The 22,825-nt window shown below is 45.2% G+C and overlaps 2 protein-coding genes and 1 pseudogene across 2 annotated transcripts in view; 2 read left to right on the forward strand and 1 right to left on the reverse strand.

Annotated features, from left to right (window-relative positions):
• Positions 1-10,482, forward strand: part of LOC135386243 (uncharacterized) — a 40,147-nt gene extending 29,665 nt beyond the window's left edge. Inside the window, exons 14-17 of the mRNA XM_064616052.1 lie at positions 1,779-1,850; positions 4,554-4,721; positions 5,925-6,207; positions 10,169-10,482. Coding sequence (XP_064472122.1) covers positions 1,779-1,850; positions 4,554-4,721; positions 5,925-6,205 — 521 coding nt within the window. The 3' untranslated portion in view covers positions 6,206-6,207; positions 10,169-10,482. The remainder of the gene's footprint in view (positions 1-1,778; positions 1,851-4,553; positions 4,722-5,924; positions 6,208-10,168) is intronic.
• Positions 10,483-14,283: 3,801 nt separating this feature from the next.
• Positions 14,284-18,385, reverse strand: LOC135386244 (proteasome subunit alpha type-2). Its single transcript, XM_064616053.1, has 7 exons — positions 18,276-18,385; positions 18,005-18,081; positions 17,803-17,935; positions 17,617-17,739; positions 15,660-15,741; positions 15,516-15,589; positions 14,284-14,504 (listed from the first exon to the last, which is right to left on the reverse strand). The coding sequence occupies exons 1-7, from the start codon at positions 18,314-18,316 to the stop codon at positions 14,330-14,332; spliced, it is 705 nt and encodes a 234-aa protein (XP_064472123.1). The 5' UTR covers positions 18,317-18,385; the 3' UTR covers positions 14,284-14,329.
• A 207-nt stretch (positions 18,386-18,592) lies between these two features.
• LOC135386245 (nuclear factor related to kappa-B-binding protein-like) overlaps positions 18,593-22,825 on the forward strand; it is a 32,498-nt pseudogene continuing 28,265 nt past the window's right edge.

Here is a 22,825-nt window from a genome sequence, read left to right on the forward strand (position 1 = left end):
ATGTGCGATCGTGTATTTGGTGTTTTAGTATCCTGTCATCGTCGTTTCAATCAGGGATATGTGTATACCAGTTGTCGTGAGTTCCTGCTCTACCCTGATGTTAACGTTCAGATGTGCTCTAAGAACGCCACAATGGGAACAAGGCAGTCAGCCACTAGAAGATACCAGCTGCAGTATTTGCTTCACTACAAGGTGTTGACATGATGAGCAAACGCGAAAGAGACACCGACGGATACGGACAGGGTTCGGGAAGCGTACCGTACTTGCTTGCAATTTGAAGGAACTAGACAGGCCAGTCTGTCGTTGAGGGACACGCAGAAACAAGGCGCACCAAATGTTGGTTTACTTGGTTTACTTGGTTAAGTGGTTTACTTGGAACACGATGAACACATGCCGACGAACCGACACGGACGGAAACGGACAGTGTTCCCTGTCTGGAACGCTGCCCATGTCCGTTTCAAGCAAGCCAACACGTCTTGCGTCTTCTCGTACTTCGAAATTACAATGCGTGGAATACCACGATTTGGAATCTATGGATATTCCGGAAACCAGAACAGGAAAGCCCCTCGCTTCCTATATTGTAAGGTCACTGCCTAATCAGCAATGTCCGTGTCCGTATTTGCACTCGTCTATTCATTTGTACTGTATTAAAAGAAGGGAAAACAGCACCAAGCTTGTATCCACTGCAGGTGATACTAGATATCGGCTGTTGATACAGGGACAAATAATAACAAACGAAAAAACGGACAAATATAACAATAATAATACGGTTTACAAGTGGAAAACATGTAAACAGGCAACATTCGACAGGGCCTCATAAGTCCAACGCTTCCACTTGTTTCCACACCAAGGAACACGCAACAAACCCATCTAAGGAGCAAGCATGGATAGCACAACGTACCATACCTGGTTTATTATGATACATATCTACCAGACAGCGCTGTAATTCTCGTTGCGACATTATTTCAGTTGCATCGCACACAATTTCATTAAATAATCGTGGAGCAATGCGACTGCAACAGAAAGGTTCTGTATCTGCTAAACGCTCAAAGAACGGCAAAATGGTGTTCCGCAAAGCGTCGTAATTCGGCTCGTGCGTGGGGTTTGGTGACAGTCTGACAAGCTTGGTGGCAGTCTGGATATCTGATGACAACAAACAGAAAACGCGACCGACCACGTTTCTTTCCAAGGCCTTGCAAAAAAGGGGCGAGGGTTCTTTCCGGTCTCAGAGTGTACGTGCAATTCGAAACGCTCCCAAGCAGCAAAATGTACTGGAAGTCGAGTGCAATGGGCCTGTTGCTCTGGGCCAGGTGGCGCGAGTGAGCAGCAACATCAGCGCTACCAAATCATGCAACACACCCCAGTTTAGCAGACGACGCGGCACTTTCAAGTACACGGTTTCGAGTTGTTCGCGCTTTTCGAGAAGCACCGCTTTTTCTGTTGATTTCCTACAGGTTTTGTAGCTTCCTTGGCACCATACCGTTTGACACACCATGCAAAACCCGCTGATGGAACTCCTTACTGTTGGGATCCGCGGCCGTTTGGGCCCGAAATGGCGCTGTGCAAACTTCACTGCAACAGCCCTATAGGGGTGGACGGGTAGGTGGAAGGCCTTGAACAGACTGATGGAACTAAAGAACATTGATAAGGCACATACCGTCCACCCCTGTTGCACTCGACTTTCAGCACATTGTGCTGCTTGGGCGGTTACTGATATCATTAGTGAGTTTTAGTATATGGTAACTAAAACTCACTATTATCTATCCACATTCATTTAGGCATGCGGCGTCGTATTTTGCGACACGTCGGCCCTCATGACGGAGGAGGGGTTCAGAGAACTATCTCAACAGGTGAGGCGCCACGATTTCCTTGCGTCTTCAGAGTCTGCGTGAAGCGTATCCGACAGGGGGGCTTAAGTTCTCGGGGTGGTCTTTCCTCGTGTTATCGCATATACCGCGCCCCTGCAGCAATATCTAGCCTGGTAGTGTAACAAAATGGGGTTGGTTATTCCTCGAAGTATATACAGGATGTCCCAGAAAACGTGTCACTAAATTGTAATTAAGAAAACTGCGCCTCCTATAGAGCCACGCGGTCAGCTGCACTTGTTCTTGCTAAGTTTTTGACATCTCTTGATGTTAATGTCACCGAACTTGCGTTTGATTAAGTCAGTTTTTACGAACTGAACTCGGAAATTTGCCAAATTATGGTCGCTTATTTACTCCACCAATGTGAATCGCGTGCCGGATTTACTCTAGTTCATGATAATTTACAAGAATATTGAGGAGCTATCCCATCAGAAAGAATAGGCGAACACCATGCCTTTCGGAGAACCGGCAACCTAGCGCTCGACCACTTTCTGTGCGCCCTCGCTCTCAGTTCGACGAAAGGGGATTGCTAAACCCAGCCCACATAGGGATAGTCGAAAAAGTGAGAGTTCTTGAAATGGGGGGAGGGAAAGCATGATCCCAGCGGAAGCCGGATGTGATATGTCACGCCTGTCTTAAGGCCTGTTCCGACATATAGCTGCGCGCTAATATAGCGCTACAAAACAGCACGCAAAAACAGCGCTCACTGTTATCGAACGGTTCACACTTGCAAAGCGGCGCAAGCGCTATAATTTAGTGGAAGTTATCGTTTCCGGTCTCTCCCAGCATGACGCCTCCAGAGTTCGACAGCGACGGAAAAATTCGATCAACTGACTGAACACCTTATCAAGAAGGACAATCAGAAAAATTATCAGACATTTGGGATGACACAATCGCCGGTTCCAATGCGGTCGCCATGCCGTGAAATGCGGAAGCAAAACAGCTCCACGACTTTCGCGACGTCACCACTGAGGGGCCTCCTCATTGGCCAACACGAATGCAGTGCTAATATTAGCGCTGAAAAAGTTGACTGAAGCTCAACTCCGGCAAGCACTAATTTTTAGCGTTTTCGAGCACTACCAGGAGGAAAATATCGCCCTATTTTGTAGCGCTGTATATCAAATCGCTATATGTCGGAACAGGCCTTTATCCGGTACCGAAGCAAGAAAATAATAGCACTTTTTCTACTATCGCCGTGTGGGCTGGGTGTTGCAAACTCCTTTCGTCGGACTGAGAGTAAGGGCACGCAAAAAGTGGTCGAGCGCTAGGCTGGGGGTCGGCGCTCCGAAGCGCGTGATGTTCGGCTATTTTTTTTTTTTCCGATGGGATAATTCCTCAGTATCAATGTCAGTTATCATGAACTTGAGTAAATTCGGCGCTTCACGTTGGTGGGGTAAAAATGCGACCTTTACTTGGGAGGTGGCAGAAACCTAGCAAGAACGAATGCCGTCGACCGCGTGATTCTAGGTGGCGTAGCGGTTTTATTATAATTTAATTTATTACACGTCTTCTAGGACACCCTGTGTAGTGCTACGGAGGAATGGGTATATGTCCTCGATCGAACTGCGGCACGTGCAACATGTCGCCCACACTGCGCCGCAGACAAACCTTACTTGTAACATCACAGTACAGGTTGGGACAAAAGTTTACGGAACACGCGAGCGACGTACTTTTTCTTCGGTGCGACACCCTAGCGGCAGCCGGAAGTGGGTGAGTTCACTGTTTCGGAGGGATGGAAGGGTGCGCTGTGAGCGACACACAGCGGTAACTCGTACTTCCCAGGCACACCCAAGCGACACTGGAGCGACCACTGCGTGTCGCTAACAGCGCATCCGTCCACCCCTCCGAAACAGTGAACTCACCGGCTTCCGGCAGCCGCTAGGGTGTCGCACCGAAGAAAAAGCACGTCGCTGGCGTGTTCCGCAAACTTTTGTCCCAACCTGTACCAACCATTAAGGAGGAATGCTAATTTTCGTAACTGAGGACAGCCGGGGACGTTAAGCCTAGTGCTCTGAGATTTCGGTGCCGCCCCCCACTGATACGCCAAGTAAGTCTGGGTTCACTGATAACTGACACGCCTTAATGCATTATCAATTTTTGTCGATACTGAGAATTTTTGCAAGGGGCCCTATTCTATGAGAGTTGCTCTATGAGGCTTGCAAGAACGCTGAGGAAATTCCTCACTGCTGTCTTCGGTTGCTACAGTAGTGCTTCGCGAACGCGCTAGTGGTACGTGGAGCACCGGCAAAATTACTGAAGACGGCACTGAGAAATTTCTTCAACGTTTGTGCAAGCAGGCCGTATTAAGGAAAGGCTGTGCAAAAAGCGGGTGAAACGTGGATTAATATCATTTGATACTGACAAACTTCGCTGCGTGCAGTATGGACAAGCGTACGCTTACGATTCGAATATGACCCGCATGTGTGGACTATATGCAAATAGATACATATGACACGCACATGCGGGCCTCAGGTGCGGACACGACGATACTGTTTCGATACTGTTTCGATAGTCTGTTCTTGTACCGAAGAACGGCCTCCGAACTATTGATTATTCCAGTGTAACTTCAATGGCATGTTCAATGACCATTGCTCTCAATGGTCCCCGAAGACTGCCCGTACTGTCATCCTCTCGCTCGATTTTCCTTCTGGCGATTATTCATGCCGGTGTACCCTTTGCGTTCTTCAGGGGCTCTACTTCCCCCTCTGGGAGCCTCAGCACAGCACAATCAGAGTATGGACGTGGTGTTCGCTACCTTCTGGTTTTACCCGACGGACACTAACGTCCTCCTGCCAGAAGATAGAAACTGCATCGACCAGCTGCTCGAGCAAGAAGAGCAGCGGTTCCGGACAGACAGTAGGTCTTCTTGACGCATTACGCATCCAATTTTAGAAAGTGGATCATGATACAGGTAGCGATGATTCTTGCATTGTACTCCTGTCCGGCTCGCATCGTGGTTTAGAGGTTCCCCCTTCGCGTGGCCGGGATCAGATCTCAGATCAGCGTTTTTAACATGTTCAGTGGGGTCCATGACATTTCGGTGCAGGACACTTGCGCAGTCTATAATATGCGAACAATGAAAAAAACGGCTAGGAAGCAAGCGAGCTGGTGAAGATGATGCATAACGTAAAACCCCGAGACTAGGGAACACGAAAGGACAGACACAAACACGAAGTCTCAAACACAGCTGAAAATTTTACTTCACATACAAGAATTATATATACAACCAGAGGGAAGGGAAGAACCAGTTGAGGACAAAAAGGGTCAGTTCGGGGGAACAAGAAGTCTGCTCAAGGCCGGACCGAGGATTGCGGATGGGTTGCTGACACAGTTCCCACCAAGAGGTTATGCATAGGGTCTCTCTCAAAAGTCTTCTGTATGTAAATTCAAATGTAAAGGCTTCTGAATTGGACCCCCACAGAAGACTTTTGAGAGAGACCCTATGCATAACCTCTTGGTGGGAACTGTGTCAGCAACCCATCCGTAATCCTCGGTCCCGCCTTGAGCAGTCTTCTTGTTCCCCCGAACTGACCCTTTTTGTCCTTAGCTGGTTGTTCTCTTCCCTCTGGTTGTATATAATTCTTGTATGTGAAGTAAAATTTTCAGCTGTGTTGGAGACTTCGTGTTTGTGTCTGTCCTTTCGTGTTCCCTAGTCTCGGGGTTTTGCATTATGTATGCAAATAATTTCGTGGATATACGTGAAGGTGGTATATAAACCACATTCACTGCACATCGCTATTTTTTGTTTTTTTTTATAATTGGCACTCGAAAATGAACGTGCACGTGCAGTCAAGTCGAGAGCTTCCCAGTTACACCCCTGTTCAACTTAAGAACGGCACGAAATATAATCCGTCAACCAGAACAGAGCTATAGTCCTATAGTTTCGTCATTGGTACGCTACTTGTCGCAACGCAGAGTGATGTGGCTAGCTATTGCAGCCAATAGGAATAAGCCGCTGCAGTTCTTAGGTATAGAACAGTACTACAGATCATTGCCTTGAGAGCTCCACCCTGCACACTTCAGCGAACTGATCACAACCGAATTCTTCTTCTTCTTCAGGCGAGCTCTATGGTATGGATCACGATGCCTACGAAGAATATGCCACTGCGCAGTGTCTTCGTCGGAGTGGTCGGTTACAAGCTGACTCCAACGTGGAAGATTCCTACGACCCGTTCAACCGCCTCATGGGGCAGATGACGGTGTATCGTGTCAGACTCACGTGCGTGTGTGACAAGAAACGCAATGATGGCTTGTGTCCACAAGTATTGCCCTTCAGGAAACAAGCCTGGCCAGCGTATATGGGTGCACATGCAAATGGCTATGCGATTCCACGTGTATAACGGTACGTGTGGCTACAACTAGGGACCGCTCATAGTAATCTCTAGTCGTATGGGGTGTAATTTCGTACTTAACGCAATCTGCGGCAGGCAGCAGGACCTCGAGTACGAGCGTGTTGTGAAAGATCGAGAGATGCAGGAATTCAGCCTTGGTTCCCCGTAAGCCTCTTTTTAAGGGAGTTTCGACATTCTGGTGGCTCGACTATATAGGCCTTACGCACATACCGCAATGCGGTGTAAGATTTTTTAGCCTGTCCTAACCTCCACGTGCCTGTCAGCCTATAACGTTTCAGCTCATCTTGCAGGGCACACCTTGGCTGCCTCTCCAAAGATGGCGTCTTTCTCACTAGTAGATTAGGCTTAGCAGTGGACGAATGTCACGATTGAATAGCGCCTAAAGAAACCTATGTCGTATTTGCATTATTCAAAAACGGTTGACGTCATGGAAGGTAAACTTTTTGGGTAACCTTTTTTTAAACTCTTTTTTTTCTAAACATTCTTGAGACATCGGTCAAGACCTGGCTAGTGAGTGGCTCATTGACATACGCTCAATAATTAAATAATTGCCGCGCTAATTGCCGCAAAGATATGTGAAAACCGAAACCAATTATTAGTGTGTTACAGTGCATCGTAATCTATCGCCTTTGCGTACGTAAGAGATAGCGTTGGTTGTTCTGCGCACGCGCAAAACAAGAGAGCTCCGTACATTGCGCAGGACCACCACGCAATCTCTAACGTACGCAAAGGCGGTAACGTACGCTGCACTAAAACTCTCTAATCACTCGCAAAAATGGACGTTTTCCTTTCTGTTATTTTTTATTTTTATTTCTTATTTTTCTGACGGTCGCGATTGCTACGGAACAGGAGCTGAAAGATCCGAAGTAAAACTGGGAGCTTTGGATTTTCGTTCAATTAGTGAGCGTACGCAAACGAGCCACTCACTAGTCAGATCTTGGGCGACGACTCAAGGATGTTTTCAAAAAAGAAAGGTCTTCCATGACGTCAACCGTTTCTGAATGGCTCGGCTGAGGGACTTTCGTGAACCCAATATAAATTTTATGAGTATCGATTATAAGTGCCGACATATGACGCCTTAATTCCATTCAGTTTCTGTTGGGACACCCCCGAAGCATCACGGACCACAACACTGGTGTATAGGCGTATACACGTTATAACGAATTCAAGAGTAATCGCTAAACCAGGTTATTGTGCCAAATCAGAAGTACGTTTCAGATTTCACGCAGAACATAGGTAGAATGACGTCACCTTGTATAAGGAAATTAATATTTGTTATCACCGCGTTTGAACTTACGCTAACGTTAGAAGCGGTACGACGCTGTCTATAGGGCTGTTGCAGCAAAGTTTGCACAGCGCCATTTCGAGCCCAAGCGGCCACGGATCCAAACAGTAGGGAGTTCCATCAGCGGGTTCTGCGTGGTGTTTCAAGTGGTATGCGTCAAGGAGAGCTAAAAAACCTGTAGGAAATCCACAGAAAAAGCGGCGCATCTTGCCCAGTGTGAACAACTCAAAACCATGTATCTGAAAGTGCCACGTTGTCCTGCTAAACTACCACGCGTTGCATACTTTTGGGCGCTGACGTTGCTGCTCACTTGCGCCACCTGGCCCACAGAAACAGGTCTATTCATTACAACAGAACTGTAGCAGGAGAGCTAGCATTGCTCCGGCCCAGGACAGTATAACCATAGCACAATATCTGTTGAACAAGAGAGAAACTGATTTTCTGAGGCTGGAACAAACATAGAAGGGACAGATACAAACAAAGCCTCAAATTGCCTAAGAAATCAACGATGAAAGATGAAAGTCACTGAAAAGGTTAGCCAGCTGTAAGGATCGAACCCACATCTTCTGGATTTCCGGTCCAGGGCTCTACCCCTACAGCTGGCTAACCTTTTCAGTGACTTTCATCTTTCAACAATATCTGTGGCACGCGAAGCAACAAAACATTGGGCGGATCTTTTTCACCATGGTATACGTCTCCCTATACGTCCTAGCCGACTATAGGCGCGGCGGGATGACGTTGAGAAGGGGGAGGGGGAGGATCCCCCCTTAGAGCATCTCGATTGAGCAAAGATTGTCAAGCACTGCACTTCCAGTGGTAATACTGTTGGCCCCCGTTTATCCGGCACTGGCCATCCAGCGAAAACTTTCAGATAGTGAGGGATCCGAATGCACGAAACGGTCAATCATGCCCGTGCTTGCTTCGGAAACTGTCCATATTGTCATTTGGGTGAAGCTGTTCCAGTTCCCCCGTACACTTATTGATGACTTTCTTTTTTTTTTCACGTATTTATTATGGAGCAACATTCGGTGCCCATCGCTCAATCCTCAAGAGTCACAACACCACGAATTCCTGACTGTCGTCATCAGATTCATGTTACATGTTTTCATTCCTATAACCGCCGTTCGGGACGTTGACATACTCCAAAATGGTAGATTCGTCCACAGCTGTATATAGTTCAGTTTCGGTTTCATTTTACAGCGCAGGACTGCACGAGAACAGTTTTCATTCTATGAAATATCGAATAGCCAACCCAACGGATTTGGGTGAAGAAAGCCATGCTCCCTGGCTTATCGTGGGGCAGGGTTAACCTGCGACGGGAAGCAATCTCGACACAAACGCGGGAACGAACCCGCGTCGACCAGAGCATGGCTCTTCTGGTTGAGCTCTCGTTTACTAGAGCCCCCTCAAAAGCGGAGTTTTTCAGATAAATCCAAATTACTCGAAATGTGAAATTTCACAGGCGTATATTTTTCGGACACGTCGGGAAAACCCGGAATACGAGTTGTATCCTTAAATTAAATTAAGTGGTATCATTAAACGGGACTTGCTGGCGTGATGTACACGTCACGGAAAAAGGGTCTCCGGTCCTGCACTTGACGAAGTCGTTACAGGTCTAAGGGCCCCACATTATCCCTGTCATCCCAAATAGAGAGCAGTAACCCCCCGCGCCCACCAAAAAAAAAATTTTTTTTTTTTATTTTCCATGGTAGTTTGTTGAAGGTACCACTCGGTCCCGGAACTGTGGCATGTACAAACAAATTGCAACAACAGGACAAATTGCATAGACTGAAAGTCGTTTAGAGTTCCTTTATGTATTATATGTTTATATTATTTATGTTATAATTATATGTATATATATAGATTGTGCGAGTTCCGGATAGGCGGAGGTCAGCTGTATCAGCTGTACCTTGTGTATATGTATTTCGAAATTATGCTGGTTTCTGCACTTCAATGGGGGCGAATGCACGTAACACACGCAAAAAGCAGCCTCGTTATTTGCTCGGATGTCTGTCATCAGTGTTCTGAAAATACTGTAATATATTCACGCTAATTAAAACAGATTAACACATTTTCATAAAACAGGGTGATAAGATAGCACGTTGTTGATGTGTCTCACTGTGATTGTAGGTTCAGATCGAAGACCCCGGTTAAAGTATGTAAAAGTGCAAGTATTAAGTATGAAAAAATGTTGCAATACCGCCGTGCAAAGTGTTAAAGAGTGACGGTGTTATTCTGGTTAATAAAATTTTAAATGAAATATCTGCAACCTGCCTCCGTGTACGATTTCAAACTGGTTGTGATCTCACACAAAATGAACCTCCGCTGATAAAAAATAAATAAATAAAGCATTCGTGGTTGTCAAAATCTATAGCTGTTAGGAAATCCCGAATATGGGAACCTATAAATAGATACAGTCAAACTCCTTTATAGCGAACACCTTTTTAGCGAAAATACCACTACAGCAAATTTTTTTTGCGGTCCCGCTGGAGCCCTATAGGTCCAATAATGGACATCCTTTTTAACGAAAATACCTTTACTGCGAATTTTTTTTGCTGTCCCCTGAGTTTCGTTGTAAAGGAGTTTGACTGTATAACAAACAGCTTATAGCAGACTCACCTGCGTCAACCGATATCAAAATTGATGGAAGGCCCTTCCTTTCTCAGTCCAGTTGCTGTCAGCCAGGCCCTTGCAGTCCAGGCTTACTCAGTCCAAACGATTTTGTGCCGTCACGCGAAAACAGTAAATGAGTGTTGACATGGACCGGGCCTCTCACGGATTTCGGCCACGAGCAAGGCGTGGACACTGCTTCAAGATCATTTTTTATTATGACTTCTTTGTTGTACACCCAAGATCAGATAATGAGTGACAACTAAAAAATCCCCTCTACAAAGATATCCTGGGCTCTGACAACTCAGATTGCTTAGCAAACGAGAGATAAACTATGTACCTCGATGTTCTCATAAACAAGTACAGCTGATGAAAAAAAAAAAGAAAAAACTTGTCGTGTTGTTATTTTTCTGTTCCGTGTCTCAGGCAGGGAAAGGTGGCGGAATCTTTTCGTTTCCGTTACCACCTCCGTTTTACTTACCCTTATTTGTTTCTGTTTCAGTTTCGGTTACCACCATTGTTGCTTTCGTTTCCGTTACCACCTCCGTTTTACTGACCCTTATTTGTTTCTGTTTCAGTTTCGGTTACCACCATTGTTGCTTTCGTTTCCGTTACCACCTCCGTTTTACTGACCCTTATTTGTTTCTGTTTCAGTTTCGGTTACCACCATTGTTGCTTTCGTTTCCGTTACCACCTCCGTTTTACTGACCCTTATTTGTTTCTGTTTCAGTTTCGGTTACCACCATTGTTGCTTTCGTTTCCGTTACCACCTCCGTTTTACTGACCCTTATTTGTTTCTGTTTCAGTTTCGGTTACCACCATTGTTGCTTTCGTTTCCGTTACGTATCCGTTTCGGTTTTCGGTACCGCCCCACCTCCCTTTTTGTTTTCCTTCGTTCTTTTCTTTCATTAAAAAGGAAAAGAAAAAAGAAAGAGCATTGAGACCGTGACGAAACTTAGTCCCTCTACGTTCTGAAGTCTGTTTTGAGGACTCCAGGGATACATGCATGCAAGAGACAACGTTTATTCAAAATACACATATAGGTACGCGATTTCTGTGAACAGCTAATATGAACATGGTTTCCAAGAATGTTACTCACGCTTGCAACTTCCAGGTCACCATAAGCGTATAAGAACTGTGCTCCTTCTATTTACTGTATACTTACTTATGTGCCCCAGTTTAATAGTTCAATTTAGTTTTAGTTCAGTTAATTTTAGTTTGCTGCATTGAGGTTTATTTCATAAATTTATCTACATGATATGGTGAAGAATTGCAATAATTCGGGTTCAGCGGTTTCGTTTTCAAACAGTCGGAAACATTAGAAAATTAATTCAGACGGATTTTTCAGCCGGCTGGGCGCTCCCGCGGCTGAATTCAGGCAACAGTGTGCGGGCCGACGTCATTGGTATCGATTACGAAGGAAAGCTCTCCGCTTTACGCACTCTTCCGACTCGCAATCTGCTGCCCAAGAGTCACTAGAAGCATCTCCGTTCTTCCTTTCTGTAGTGTCGGACTCCAACCAGCCGGGCACGGAGAAAGGAAACACAAGGAGCGGCCCCTCCCTCCGTGAGTTTCTGGACCCGCATCCGCGTTCTGCAGATTGGGACTGGCCTTCTAATAGAAAAGTAAACCTCCGAACATACAGAAATAAAAGTGCAGGCACGCGTTCAACATAACACAGCCATATGAAGTGTCACAGAACTGCACCTCGCGTCGTCTGCTTTGGTAGGCGCCGTGCTGGCTCGTTCGCTTTGTTCCGCCTTCGCTGGTGGGAGGCCTTGTCCCTCGCAAGTTTGCGTTGACTCCGCCCATCACCATAGCAACAGGCGGACCACGTGGTAAACGGTTCGCGTGGTGAGCGCTAAAGAGCCGTTCCCTGCCGTGCGACTGTGATCGTCGGCGTTGGAAGAAGAGATTGAAGGCGAAAATATGTTCGATGTCTGACGGTCGCGTTGGAAATAAATCTTTATGCGCTCTTACATTAGGAGGGCATTGCTGATGGCGACCAAATGCGCAAATACCGCACTCATATGCTTTCGCAACCATCTGGATGGAAAAGCAACTACTCTACTCTAATAAGAGCTTGGTGACAAAAGCATTTAGAGTTAATACTGTTAGCTTTGCAAATCCTGTAATAATACTAACACAACACAAGCAAACTATGTCGTAACATATGCTGATAAATTACTCGACTTGAATATCTGAACGTATATACTTGATCGTCCATGCAATATTTTCGTGAAGCTAGAGACCGCGAAAAAAACACAAGCTGCCGATGGACGATAAATGTATAACACATGCTTTATCCTCCACGCGCACGACTGTTTGCTGCCGTGGTTGAGCCACTACGAAACAATTGTCTTTTCATTTACTTGCACCACGGCCATTAGATGGCTTGCGGCATAGCGCTGACGAGGGTGGAGCAAATGCGAACTTGCAAAGTTAAGAAGCGCCAGGCTTGTTCTTTCCTTTTTTTTCATTTTTCTGCGTGTACAAGTACGAGCCAGAAAAATACCAACCCATGTCAACCTCTACTGGTGGTCATGCTCTCCATGCGTTGCGAGGACAACATCAGCATCATCAGAAGAAATGTCGCTAGAACAAAGAGGTACAGCATGCTGACAACGGAGATGGGAGCACAGGATATGCCATTGCGCGGTGTACACCGACCATACCAAATCTTGGGTGAGGATTTGTGATGTGTAGTATCGTTTGCAAGTAAGGGGTACACGAAATTGCTGGTTCACATTTTGATGTATGTCTAGCCATTTCTTGATGTGGTTTCAGTATGTTTGTACATCAGCAAGAAAAGACCAGTCAAAAAGCTCACGTCACAGCCGTCACAAAGGGAAACAAGGCAGTACAATAGGGACTGTGCGACAAACTGGTGGCGCCACGATGCGGCCTCCGGAGAAAGTACCTTGCGTGATAGCCGCCGGGTAGCCAGCTTTGTTTACATGTGAAGTGTGGGCATCTTTTTTTGCCACAGCATCGCTAACTGTGCCAGCACCTAAAAGAACTCTTCATTTGGGTCCAGATGCTTCATTTCTCGTGATTTGTACGCTTCCAATACCACCGAGGTCACTAGACTCGCAGCGAATAGCGTTTGTGACGCGCGTTCGGCCATTGCATGAGGTGTGCACAACCTGAGCGAGTAGATTCTATTTCTTTTGTTCTAGTTTCAATGAAACTGAATGAGGACCTGCAAAATGATCAATGATTTACAGTTTCCACTTTCGTGACGTTGAAACGCCGCTGAATACTGTATCACCGTCAAATGCACCGACCAAACGGCAACCTATTTCGAGATAATGATTGAGGTGTTTCAACGCCAGTGCCCAGAGCCGATATTGCTCCCGGTATGACGAGTATCACAGTGAGAACAGAAGTTCTACGTTGTCCAAAAGGTTTAGTATTTACTCACCGACCATTTCACAGCTGTCGTCCCGCAAGCCTACGGCGGTAGCCTAGGTAAAAACTCATACACTTTGAGGATCTCTTTAGCGTTATTGTATCCTAAGATACTGGAAAAACTGCAGTACAAGTTCAGGCAATAAGTTGTGACCCCACGCGTTTATTTGTATGAATAAAACGGACGCACGATGTAAATTTCAGTGACGAAGCTATGTGTATGCAAAGACGACGAAAGGAATACAAGACTCAGTCAAAAACATGATATTACAAATGGCTGGAGTCAGAGGAATACACGTATATAGCCCTCGCTAGAGAAGCCAGGATTCTGTGAGGAGTCAAATAACCATCCTCTCGACGTATCACTTACAGGTGTTTTGACCGGACAGACGCGAGTGGCTGTTCTCCTTCCGTACTGTTAGGTGCATTATAAATAAAGTGGTTGCTTCTGTGCAGTTTGTCTCCATTCTCTTCGTTCGCGCCCCAGAAATGTCCCACATTATTTGCACTTCGAAAATTAGCCCTTCTAGTTACGGCGGTCGCCACGAAAGCTACGATTCCACTTGAGAATGCATAGAACGGGCGGCGTGGTATCACGTCGGATACGTCCAAGACCGCCACTGGCGGCGCTGTCGCGACGGAGCAGCGCGCCCCCTTTAGGTGTCGCACGGTCCCTATACATACAGGCTTTCAAAACATATACTAGCCGATGATTCAGTAGTTTCCGCCAACTTCATTCATTGAACCACAATTCATGGTCTTCGCATTAGCAAAATTAGCAACAATTTTATTTCACGAGTGACAGTTTACGCGATGTTGGCCAGGTAGTCCTTGACTTCACTGGGGCTCAGGCGACGGAAGCCTTCCTTGTTGCAGATGCCGATCTCAATGTTGTCAGCTGTCATCTGGCCTTCGAAGCCCTCTTTCAGCGTTAAGATGGCCGTGTGAACAGCGTCCTCAAGTTCCAGTTCCTCGGTGTACCTGTAATGCAGCATACCCAACAAGACCTTGTACCACCACACCTCATAGTGTGCATCATGCATAGATAGGGCCTGACTTTTTAGGGTTAAACCCGTATCCGCCCGATATTTACCCCCCGAACAAAATCTGTAAAATTTGGGTTTAACCCGAATCTACCCGAAAACATCCGGGTCGCTTGGCGCACTCATAAGCGTGCATTAAAATAAAGTTTGATAGCATTGCTAAACATTAGTTCCATGTTAAGACAAATTTTTATTAAACAAAAAAAAATCACCAGAATACACCCGAATTCCTGACGACAGAATATGCCGTAACGGGATTTAACCCGAATACACCCGAATTTTCAAATGAAAAATATCACCCGATATTTACCCCCCGAATTTGGCCAAAAATAAAACCCGAAAAAGTCAGGCCCTACTCATAGTGTGCATCATGCATAGGGCCTGAAGTTTTAGGGTTTTACCCGATTCTTCCCCGAACCTTCAGCCATTGCCTTCACCTTCCTTCACCGTTTCACCTTCACCCTTTGGGGTTCACCCTTTAGGGTGAAACCCAATTTTTACCCGGCAAATTCCCCTCACTGGGATGTCTGTAGGAATGCATTAACTTGCTTTTTTGGCAGCAAATGCTGTTGCATCACCGTTTGTACTAGACTGCTACACTTAGTTTGAGTAACTGAGCCCGATTTTCCCCCGAATTTGGCTTACCGGCAGTTTTTTTCACCCGAATTCGCATGAATTTAGTGCGCACGTTTATTTACCCGATTTTTTTTACCCCCCGAATTTAGAAAAAAAATATTTCCCGAAAACTTCAGGCTCTAATCGTGCACCTCATTTTGCTCATGAATCTGGTTCGTCTTGTTCGTACGGAAGTGTACGTTTCTGCGACATTTCTGCTATCCCAGTAAAAGACTTTTCCCAAAAAGGACTTCCCTCTGGATTTGCTTTCCAAATCCAAATAATGGCATGTTATTGACGCACACGAACAGGAAATGATGTAAAGATCCCTTGCCTTTTTTCCAGGAAAGTCTTCCCATTGACGTGGTTCTTACCCATGGCCGTTGCCTTCCACGCAAAATATGCACCCTGTACAATGTCACACACGGTATAAGGATCCTGGGTTCAGTTTTAGTTTACAAAATTACTAATTACTTACGGAAGGGTCACACTGAAAGAGGTAGCCTCGTCCCTCATCCCATCCGGCTATGAGCAGCGACACTCCAAATGGTCGGACACCACTGTGAAGTACGCAAGGGAGTTCGTTAACAAAGGGCTTAGTCCTGTTACTCCCTTTCGTATGTGATCTCAGAAGACCATGCAGTTCTGCCAATGGCTTACTCAGACTCATATGCGGTGCGCGGAATAAAATACTCGTAAGATCGAAATATGAGGGTTGTCAAGAAGGCCAGACAGCGGCAGGAATGCCTCCATTAAAAAAGTACCCTCGACGTTGGCACAAAAATACTTGAAGATACAGGTAAGTGACTTAAAAGTATCCGAGTTGCAGCAAAGTCATTTAGGAAGATTTTGCTGGGTTACAGACAAAACTTTCGATGCTGCATTGCTCTAATATTAGACAAAGACCAATGGTTTGCTGAAAGTAAAACAGCATCAATTAGCCCTAACGAAGAGGAGCCAACATTTCAGCCGGGAGAGCAGTCGTCCTCTTTGCTCCATGAGCTGTTTATGTATTCCTCAGGCTCGAGGAAATGTTGCCCCTTTCTACAGTACAATAACTCATTTGCGCACTTCTAAAGCTTGGTTCGCACCACTGCATTCTATGGAGTGCAGACTAGAGCCCTGCGCGGATGAGATTTTTGGCATCCACACCCGAACCGCATCCGCAGCATACACAGCCGTTTACATCCGCATCCGATCCGCTGAGCAAAACGCAACATCTGCATCCGATCCGCCGCCTTCGCATCCGATCCACACACCGCAGATAGTCCTAAACTTTCATCCGAATCCGCAAGCATCTTGCGGATGGTGCAGGGCTCTAGTGCAGACGTCAGCATATGTATACATGGCACATGTATAATCGGGTTTAACTGAACCTGATTCAAGCCAATTCTGGTTGAAACGGATTTGATTAGGTATAAATCTCCGGTTTATTCAGCATAATAATATACACAGCACACCAGTAGACACAGAGTATCAACATTTAGTCCATGATTCTAGTTTTTGACAGTTTGTATACTAGCATACTTATGCATTTTCACACTTCACACGGTTTCTAAAGTTCTATGTTAGTTTGTGATGACTTCGAATACCCCTGGTCCAGCAGTTTTCGGGGAAAGACGGGGTTAAACTCCATTTTTGCCGGGGGGAAGGGGGTAAAGATCTGGCATAACCCCAAAAAGTGAGGCCCTGCGTATACATGCGACACAAGCAATCCACTATAGTCAGTGACAACGTAAGTTATGCACTTGACCCCGGTCCCCACACAAGAATCGCTCCGAGCGCGGAAATGTAGTGTGGCGCGGCCAAGTGGGGACCGGGGAAAGAGAGAGAGAGACGGCACTACATCGCGAAGCGGAGGAGTCGTACAAAGGCCGGTAGCCAATCGCAGGAGCCTTCCGCGGATGAGTGGGCGGTCCCAACTGTAGCACTTATGTTGTCACTGACTGCAGGATCAGCAAGTGGCAGCCGATAGATATCTTTCGTGACCTCTTTGTCCATGAAGGCTCATGGTAGAAAGCTACTGTGGAAGACCTTTTCCTGTTGCCACGGCAACTAATGTTTGCCCGCGTCTGCATGCAATGAAACGCAGTAGTGTGAACCGTGCTTAATTTGTTCTTGAGTGCTTCCTTTAACAGGGAAACAGGCCACATCCATGAGGGAGAGGAGGTTTAGTATCTACGTAGATGCACCCTGACACTTGGACTAACTTAGTTACACCATATCATATTTTCTGATTATCAGCAAGATAACCAAAGGCACACATTATCAGCAAAGCTACACTCAAGATTCCATTTCTTTTTACGCCGTATATAGGCATTACTATGCATAGGAGGTTCGACGCCAGCAAGTTTTTGTGGCTCTTCCTTGCTCCATTAGGATTCCTGGACTCTCACAATATACCGCTTGTGTTAGTACCTCGTCAATGGACTTACCCAGACTGCGTATATTCCTGCATAATATAAGCCACCCGTTGTACAAGCTGTGCCGTCGGAATAGTCTCGTGGTAGGTCAGGTAGTACTGCTGTGCCAGCTTGCGAGCACGCCGCACCAGCAGCCTAAAATATAGAGCAGTTAAACTCAAACGAAAGCAAAGCAAACTCAATGATGGGCTGTCGTACCGGTAATCGGGCCCCATGCCGCTGTAGACCATCCCGATGTGATCTGTCACCATCTCCACCTTGTGAATGCTATGTTCTTCGTATAGAACTGATTTGTGTTTCTTCTCAGTTGCCAGAACGACTCCATTTGACGCTGCGATATCAAAGAAGGCAAAATTAGACACGTTCCCGACTCTGTTCATCACAAGCGGTCTGTACAAACCTTTAATTCCAACTGAAGGAGCTCCTGCAGCTACAGCTGCCAGTGCATACTCTATCTGCACTAACTTTCCAGAAGGGCTACAAATTCAGAAAGCAAAAATTGGAGTCAGGAATCGAAAAAAGTGCACAAGTGACACAGCACAAACAAGGGAGGCTATGGGCATTCGCCGGTGTAGAACACAACAAAGCTACTGCTTGCTTGACCGCTTTTTTGTACACTAACCGTGCATTAGTGAAGTTAATAGCTTGTTTTATGTTTATTTTGACGTTACCTGAATGTTGTTAAAGAGAAGCTGTAACGTTCAGATGCCATCGTTTTTTATAGGAGCTTGCCCGTTCTGCTATTTTTTCCGCGATTCACGCTTGCCCACTGTTGCTGAGCTACTAACACGAACTTCGCTATAAAAGTAAATGGAATGCGTGGAGCAATGAAATACGTGTTTCGAGGAAGAGGAGTAATATGTTCCAAATAGTAGCCAAAAAAACTTGCTTAATATTTTACGTATTAGTAGCCTGGTATTTTCTCTTCGACACTGACTTCGACTATATTTGCTCGATGCAGTACATACTTGACAGTGAATACCTCGTGGAAACTGACATCAGTCATGTGCATTTGTAAACAAGACTGTGATGAGCTTTTATAAACTTCGTTTAGTGTGAAATATGTATATAAGTTAGTTATATTTTTAAATTTATTTATTCTACATAACTTACTCATGCTCCTGCAAGTCACTGTCAGCTGAAAATGCCAAGAATGTGAACGGTACCGTAGTTATGCCCAGTCATATTCAGTTCGCAAGTTCAGCGTTTGTGCAATGCGTGTTTTATTTACGAACTTTTTGTACAGAAATGGGACAAGCTGGGAACAGAGCACCGAAAACATAACGACAGCAAGGTGTATAAAGTTATAAATCTGGCAATTCCAGATGCAAAGTCATGTCAACGGCGATGCTTCATCTGACAGCGAAGATGAACCTATTATGGAAAAATGTCTTTTGGGTAGCGTGCTCATTGAAATTCCACAGGCACTCTGTGAAGAGGCAAGTGACGTCTTAAAGGTTTCGCCTGTCTTCTGCTTTGTCAGTTATCGACGATATCGTGATTGGTCGATTAATCTATGTTTCAGGAGCCGCTTTTTAATGCCATCCTCAGTATTGACACCTGGAATAATGTCCTGACCGAAAATCAGAAGCTACATTTAATGGTAAGAATTATGTCTCGTCACTCTTGTCAGCATGGTGCAATGCATTGTTGGGAGGTTACACTGTACTATGCAATCATGTCACACTTGGTTGCACAAGTTATTGGGCGCAATAATCGAGTGGATCATTTAGTAGCTATGAAACATCGTATTAGAGAATCGGGGTTTTCCTAGAATTTTGGAACATTACATGTAGTTAGAATCAGTTTACTATTAATAGTTAATGAGGAAGCAACATGTTATTATACCTTACATTTTCTTTCAGAATTTTTTGCCAGCATTTCCTGAAAATGACAAAGAAGAAAAAATTGAATCACTTCAGTAAGGAACTCATTTCATTTGCAACGATTTATTTTATATCCTTGGCAATGATGCATGTAGGTGGCATAACTTCAGGTTAATCTGATTTGGAAAAACATCATTGTGCACCATAATATCATTAGCACATTGAAATGACACTACAGCCTTGACTTGAAATTCAGCCCTATGGAGGTTCACGCACCAAAAAAATTTGCTGAGAGGGCTTTCGCTGCTCCTTTAAGCAGTGAATTTTTTGGTTTTGGGTGCGATAGATTGTGTGACTAACGGCATGCATCCTTGCACAAGAATAGTGATTGAAGCTGGCATGTAGTGTGCATGAGAGGCAATAGACCTCTTTAGAAAAGCAAGCGCCACTTGCGGGACACGCAAGGACCCATGGGAACTTAGAGCGCCTTAAAGGTACTGTAAAGCAGCACCGATCAAATGTCATTTAGTATGGCTATTCGATAGTCCAAGCCACCAGGACAAAAACTGTGCAAGTTTCATTCCAATCGACGGTGCAATTAATTGGAAAATTACAATTAAAGATTACGGGCAACACTGTACTAGGTATTTGAAATGAATCTGTACTCCTGACACATACGACGGCAACCACATTGCATGCGTAGAACACTGGGCCCGACATAACAATCCGCCACAAAATCCGCCCCTGCAATCCACACAACTATCCACATCTGAGGATAAGCGGATAAGCGAACTGAAATGCCGTTGAAAAAAATGTGTCAGACGTTCAAGAAGCCAGACAGCGTCGGGACTTGTTTGTTCACAGAGGTTCACAGAGAGAGTTTGTTCGTTCGAAAGAGGCTGCGAACAGAAGGAGCGCGCAGCAGAGAAGTAGGGAGAGCCTCCATCGAGCAGCGGCCGGCGCTGGGTTACTTCGCAAAAAACACTGTTAACAGGGGTTTCGGAATGCATAGGTAAACAGGGAAACTAATGATATGGTTACTAAAATAACGAAGTTCCGATGTAATAGTGTGTAATACCAATTTTCAGTGTTGCCCGCTGTACAGGGGGTTGTTTGACACCAGGCGTCGCACCGCTCCACTACGCCGCATTTTTCATGGCAAATTAAAAATATTTATAGCGCATTGTCGGTCGTATGGTTCCGCATATGGCATTTAGAAGCAACAAAGTCTCTCGTCACATCAGTGGCATATCATGCTTGTCTACTGCTTTACAGTACCTTTAAAGCATTACAAGATGGCCAGAGGCGGAGGTAGAGGAAGAACAACAACATTCCCGGTGTGTGCAGCAGCAGCGTCAGCCATAATCAAAGCAGACGACAGAGCAGTGTCACTCAAAGTTCCCATGCTGCTTTGTGCCGCACGCAGCTTTTTAAAGTCGTGCAGTGATCTGCACATCCCCTCTGAACCCCTCAACTTCTTCGGCGAGAAGGAGTAACGTTGATGTGGCTTACGCTATGCCACGCGGATCTCCTTACGTTGTGCCAGGAGATTGCGCTCGAGGGTTCTAAGTAGGGCTGTGCGAATAGCAAAATTTCCATTGCGAATAGTTTACAAATATTTCGCTTGCACTACGAATGAAAGCCGAATCATTTCTTCAGGTGGCGAACCGAATTCGAATAATCAGAAAAGGCCCAATTCGAAAAATTTTTAATACCTGAGGGTGAAATATTTTGTGGTGTTGCGCTCATGAGATGATGTTGTGCTCCAAACACATGAGCCTTTTTGCCCAACATAACGTATCATGAGAGAAGGGTCCCTCTGTGTTGTGTATGGTAGACTGCATTAGTGAGAGATTGCCTGCAGCCTGCTTTGTGTGCATCTCCTAATTTCTATGTCAACCCTGTGAATTTCCTGTACTTTATTTAGAAACTGCACATTATTTCCATCTGTTACTGAGCGTAACTCTTGGAAGTACATTCACTGGAACCTGCTATGCCCAGAGCAGAATATTGACCATGAGCTCACAAAATTGGTATACTTTAGTGACAGAATATTAGAAGCGTATACGAAGAGGGGAGGTCAAGTCCTGTAGATCACATAAACAAAATACAGAAACCGACACTGAAGATTTTTGTTTAAGTTTAATTTGTACAAGCTTTCGCGTGGAGGTCCACGCTTCCTCAGGTACAAAGTGAAGTGGTGACACACATAAGTATATATAGTATAGCCATATACACGACTAAACATACTGCTGCACAAAGAAGCAGCAGTGCAGAGAAAGAAGCAGCACAAAGAAGAAAGAAGCAGCTGCACAAAGAAGCAGCTTGTGCAGCAGTATGTTTAGTAGTGTATATGGCTATACTATATATACTTATGTGTGTCACCACTTCACTTTGTACGTGAGGAAGCGTGGACCTCCACGCGAAAGCTTGTACAAATTAAACTTAAACAAAAATCTTCAGTGTCGGTTTCTGTATTTTGTTTATGTGACAGAATATTACAAACAATGTAAAGCGGGCTTCACCTAACGCTTGAGCGTAATGCGATCAAGCCGACTTGCAGAATGGAGGCGCACACCAAAAGAACATTGGTGGCAACGTGAAGTGGGCTTTGCATAACTCTTGGATGTGATGAGGTGAAGCCGACTTGCAGAATGGCGGCAGCGATATCTTGCTTCAGTGTTCGAAAATTTCGAATCTGTAAATAAGTTGCGAATAGTATTCGAATAGCATAAGATATTCGTTTCATATTCGAAATTTTCAATATTCGCACAGCTCTGGTTCTAAGCAATGCTAATGGCATGTTGTTGCTCTTTCAGGAATGCATATTTAGACCCTGAAGTTTTCGGGTTTTATATTTTTCCAAATTCGGGGGGTAGAAATCGGGTCAATAAATTGGTGCCGAAAATTCGTGCAAATTTGGGCAGAAAAATTACCATCAGACTAAGTTCGGGGAGAAATTGGGCATTATTGTAGAATAAACGTTCACTATACCGTTTATCCAGAGTGCCCGAAGTAAGGGGCAGTCGCATATTTTGTGAGAAACTAGTATGTCGATGCCTTGAGGTGCCTAGCCTAGGTGCAGTTTTGCAGGTAGAAATCGGGTTTAACCCTAGATAGGTGAACCTCAATTCGGGGTGCAAATTCGGGGAAAAATCGGGTTTAACCCTAAAACATCAGGGTCTATGCATATTCAGATACATCCGAATTTTTGTACTATCCTAACACAGATTATGTCGACTAATAACTGCTGAGAAATTATCGTATCAATAACTTATTTTTTTCTTCACTTCAGACGTCTCCTCAGTAGACAGAACTTCAGGTTTGGCAACCCTGTTCACCAGTTCTTCGAGAAGCTTCGAGGTCTGTTCGATTCCCGTGCAGCTGGGTCAAGA

Source organism: Ornithodoros turicata, chromosome 2 (assembly GCF_037126465.1).
Source record: "Ornithodoros turicata isolate Travis chromosome 2, ASM3712646v1, whole genome shotgun sequence".
NCBI lineage: Eukaryota > Metazoa > Arthropoda > Arachnida > Ixodida > Argasidae > Ornithodoros > Ornithodoros turicata.

Bases quoted from the DNA above. Each gene is read 5' to 3' on its own strand.
- LOC135386244 (XM_064616053.1), bottom strand. From the start codon at position 18,316: ATGGCATCTGAACGTTACAGCTTCTCTTTAACAACATTCAG. The intron at 15,742-17,616 runs GTAAGTCCATTG...CGTACTTCACAG, and splicing joins CAGGAATATACGCAGTCTGG to TGGTGTCCGACCATTTGGAG. The intron at 14,505-15,515 runs GCAAGGGATCTT...GCTGCATTACAG, and splicing joins AAGACTTTCCTGGAAAAAAG to GTACACCGAGGAACTGGAAC.